General features: G+C 36.0%; 1 protein-coding gene across 1 annotated transcript; it reads left to right on the forward strand.

Annotated features, from left to right (window-relative positions):
- Positions 1-1932: 1932 nt before the first annotated feature.
- On the forward strand, positions 1933-3559 carry LOC147518351 (chlorophyllase-1, chloroplastic-like). Its single transcript, XM_086594766.1, has 2 exons — positions 1933-2334; positions 2661-3559. Exons 1-2 carry the CDS (start codon positions 2068-2070, stop codon positions 3348-3350), a joined length of 957 nt encoding a protein of 318 aa, XP_086450892.1. The 5' UTR covers positions 1933-2067; the 3' UTR covers positions 3351-3559.
- The last annotated feature ends 539 nt before the right edge of the window (positions 3560-4098 follow it).

The following is a 4098-nucleotide window of genomic DNA, read 5'->3' on the forward strand; positions in this document are numbered from 1 at the left end:
TGTGGTGGGATCTAGTGATGGCCAAAAGATATTTGTCTTAGCCACATTAAAGATTAGTCCTAGTGACGACCTTTTTCTTGAATAATACGTAAAATCGATTTCTGCTTATTGTCACGTACTAATCAAAGTCACATCGTCTAAGCACGAGGCATGGAGCTCTAACTGACATTCAGACCGGATACTCAACACAAGTAGATGTAAAACTAACGCAAAAAGGAGTGTGCCTAATGGGTCCATAGTACAAAATATCAGGATATGGGTGTTTATCGATACTCAATTTCTTGATATGTATTGTAAATATACCCTCTTTGGAGATATTTTGCATTATTTGATATGCAAATATCGTGGATATATCTAAAATATCGACAAATATTGTGGATATCGTAGATATTTCTTAATATATCACGATATATCATTTATATTTATTTGAAATATAATGGTAAATATTAAATAAAATTGTTATCTAAACAAAATATCGCTAAATATCTCCAAATATCGCAATATATCTTAAAATATCATAAATATCGTCGAATATCACCGATATTTACAGTCGTATATATATCTAAACTTATCGCGATATTTATATATCTTTTGCTGAAATCTTGATATTTATCGCGATATTTTGTACTTGGTCACCCCTCTGGATTCATGCTGCTAACCATATGTAATCATGCCCTAAGTACACAATCACATATTGGCTGACAAAAATTAGGAGGTCTTGGAATTATCGACTGAATAATCGAATATCGATCATAAAATATATGCTTACTTTTGAAATTATGGGAGTTCAAATTCGACTTTGTAGCGCCTTTGTCATTAGACATAAGTGCTTTTTTTTACAACAATCAAAATGGAAATCTCAAGACTAAAAGCAAGACAACCATAACGAGCTAAAAACTTTCATTTTATTTTAAAATTATTTGTGAACTTTTCATATAAAATCTAAAAAGGGTGGTTATATGAACTCTACCTTATAGTGACTCCAAAGTTATTCCACTCTTAAAAATGAACTTATTATAAAATGAATTGAGGACTAATTTTTTGTGGTTGTATACATCTCATAATGGAGAACACCCCCACAAAAAAATCAGCTTAATTGAATATGTCTAACATTGTCAAAAATTACATCGAAATTAAAAAAAATTGGACCGCTAGATAATTTTATAACTTTCTAAATAATTTTTGATGAGTTTGTACATCTTCAAATGAGCTTATTTTGTGTGAAGATGATCTCTATTGTGTGAAGAACATCTCCACAAAAAATCAGTTTCTAATTCATTGAGTTAAATAGTGGAGTTCATTTGGAGTTCGTTTGAGTGGAATTCATGTAACCATCTCCAAATCTAAAATATAATATACAACTAATTAGAGATTGTGTAATGGTTGCCATGAACACTATGAACAATTTTTGGATCCATCTTCAATGTATTTGCACACTTGCACCCTTATACTTGCAACCATAGTTTGGGATTTCATAATTTTTGAAATTCCGACAAATCCAAAAACTGAAATTCATCAAATTTCGACCCTATCATATTTGAAATTTCGATTGATTTTGAAATAATCAATATTTCGACTCTATATTTGGAATTCTAGTTTTTTAAAAAACCGAAATATTGGACGGAATTCCAAGATTTCTTTCGGAATCACGAACACTGCTTGCAACATAGTACTTATCCCCATTTCTTGAGATTCGCCGGCCAGTATTCAGTGGAGCATCTACATCTTTTTCCTTGCAGATAATGAAGTGCATAGCCATTTTATTGGAGGTAGGTGCACGACGCTGACATCCTCGTTATTAACATCGCTAAAAAAATGTAGAAAATCTATGAAGTTCCCCTTGGCCCACGACAATAGTACTCTTTTTGTCCAGTAAGGCTCAATGCCTCAATTGTTTTCTTTAACATTCTCAACAGCTGGTAACTTGGCAAGTGACAACCCTTACCTAATGAAGTACCTGACCTTCTTCACATGTTTAAATTTCAGTGCTTAGCCTATACTAATTGAGCACATCCACCCCTAGTGGGCTAAAGCATTGTTGTAACGTTTAAGCAGAAAGACAAAGTGATGGCAACAACTTTGGCTGATGAGACTAGTTTTATGCTCGCTTCGAATACCTTTGTGTTCGAAACAGGGCCATTCAACGTATCTCAGCAAACAATTGACACATCCCACCCCTCATCTCCTCCAAAACAGTTGTTGATCATTGCACCAACAGCAAAAGGCGAGTATCCTGTTATCGTCTTTTTACATGGCTTCACCTTGAGCACCTCGTTTTACAGTCAGCTCCTTGCGCATATTGCCTCCCACGGTTACATAGCTGTCGCTCCACAGGTTTTCTTTTCCTCATTTCTTATTGAATCCTCTTGCATATTACTATATAGAATTGTATGGTTTGACGTTGTTGTATAGAATAATATGGCTCTGATACTTTAAGTACTGAAACTAGAAAAACAATGACAAAACGTACTTCTCCAAGACTAAGGCTTGCATACAAAACCTCATCACCGGCATTGAGACAACGTTCAAGAAGTTCAATTCTACATTTTAATTTCTTAAAATTTTAGAACCGCTTGTGATTTGTTAAGAACCATTTCAATATAATTTAGTTCAAATTAATCTATATCTTTCTAACTATAAAATGTGTGATATCCTTTTAGCTATACTTCATGGTACCTCAATTTCTACCTACCTCTGGCTACGAGGAAATGAAATCGGCAGCTGCAGTTACTGACTGGTTATCCGAAGGCCTCCAATCAGTACTACCCAAAAAGGTTAATGCAAACCTGCTCAAGCTCGCCCTAACTGGTCATAGTCGAGGTGGCAATACTGCTTTCTCTCTTGCATTAGGCCTCGGTGGAACTTTGTGCAAATTCTCGGCTTTAATCGGCATAGACCCTGCGGCAGGAATAACTACAGGAACTCAAGTTAAACCCAACATTCTCACCAAAGTCCCTCGTTCTTTTAACGTTGGAATTCCAGTTTTGATTGTCGGAACCGGTCTGGGAAATGTAAAACGCGGTGGATGCTTAATACTTCCATGTGCCCCTGATGGAGTGAACCACAAAGAGTTCTACAATGAATCCCAAGCCCCCTGTTACCATTTTGTTACCAAGGATTATGGTCATATGGATATGTTAGATGATGAACTCAACATCTTTACCAAGCTAGCAGCATGTGTTTGTAAGGCTGGACAAGGTTCAAAGGACCCCATGAGAAGATGTGTAGGTGGACTTGTAGTAGCCTTCTTGGAATATTACTTGTATGGTATGAGTGGAGATTTTGAAGCTATACTCCACGACCCAAACATTGCACCAATTACACTTTCTCCAGTTGAGTATATCATCTAACTTCTTTAAAGAAAACGGTGGGAGGAACAGTGAAATTCATCACGCCATTAATTGTTTTTTCCAATTTTGCCCCTTTCCAAACACGAATATTACAACTCATGCCATTTGTTTGTTTTATTTTTTTTATTTTGTTTTTTGCATGGGTAAAATAGTAGTTTCATGTCCATAAAGTAATTAAAAATAAAATAAAATCAGAGATTGTTCCATCACGCCATTTTTTTTTTCTGATTTTGCCCCTTGCCAAACCCGAATATTACAGATCATGCCATTTTTAATGTTTACGTGGCAGAGACACGTACAAAGAGACTAGTGTCCTAATTAAAACCTGTATTCAGTTGTTATTAAACACCACATAATTAAGGCTATATTCTTGATTTCCAGAAGCTACGAATTTTTATTTTCTTTTATGTTTTTTTAGAGTGTTAAGGCATACCCACTGCCCACACCACACCGACTACATTGAAGGAACAGGCCTAACCCGAAGGCTTAAGGCTCATCAACCCCAAAGGAACCTAGCCCGAAGGCTCTCGCCAATCTGCAATTTTCAGTAGACCCAACCGCCTCCACCTTGTCTATAAATACCGCCTCCACCTTGTCTATAAATACTTGCTTTTGCGGCTTGCTCCACATATCATAGTAGCACCAGTCTCTAACCCAAAGATTCGCGTGATCACCCCAAAGGCCATACATAATTACATAAGAAATAAATATCAACTAATACTTGGTGGGATTCGAACTTGCAACCTCT

This window comes from Coptis chinensis, chromosome 2 (assembly GCF_015680905.1).
Source record: "Coptis chinensis isolate HL-2020 chromosome 2, ASM1568090v1, whole genome shotgun sequence".
Lineage (NCBI taxonomy): Eukaryota > Viridiplantae > Streptophyta > Magnoliopsida > Ranunculales > Ranunculaceae > Coptis > Coptis chinensis.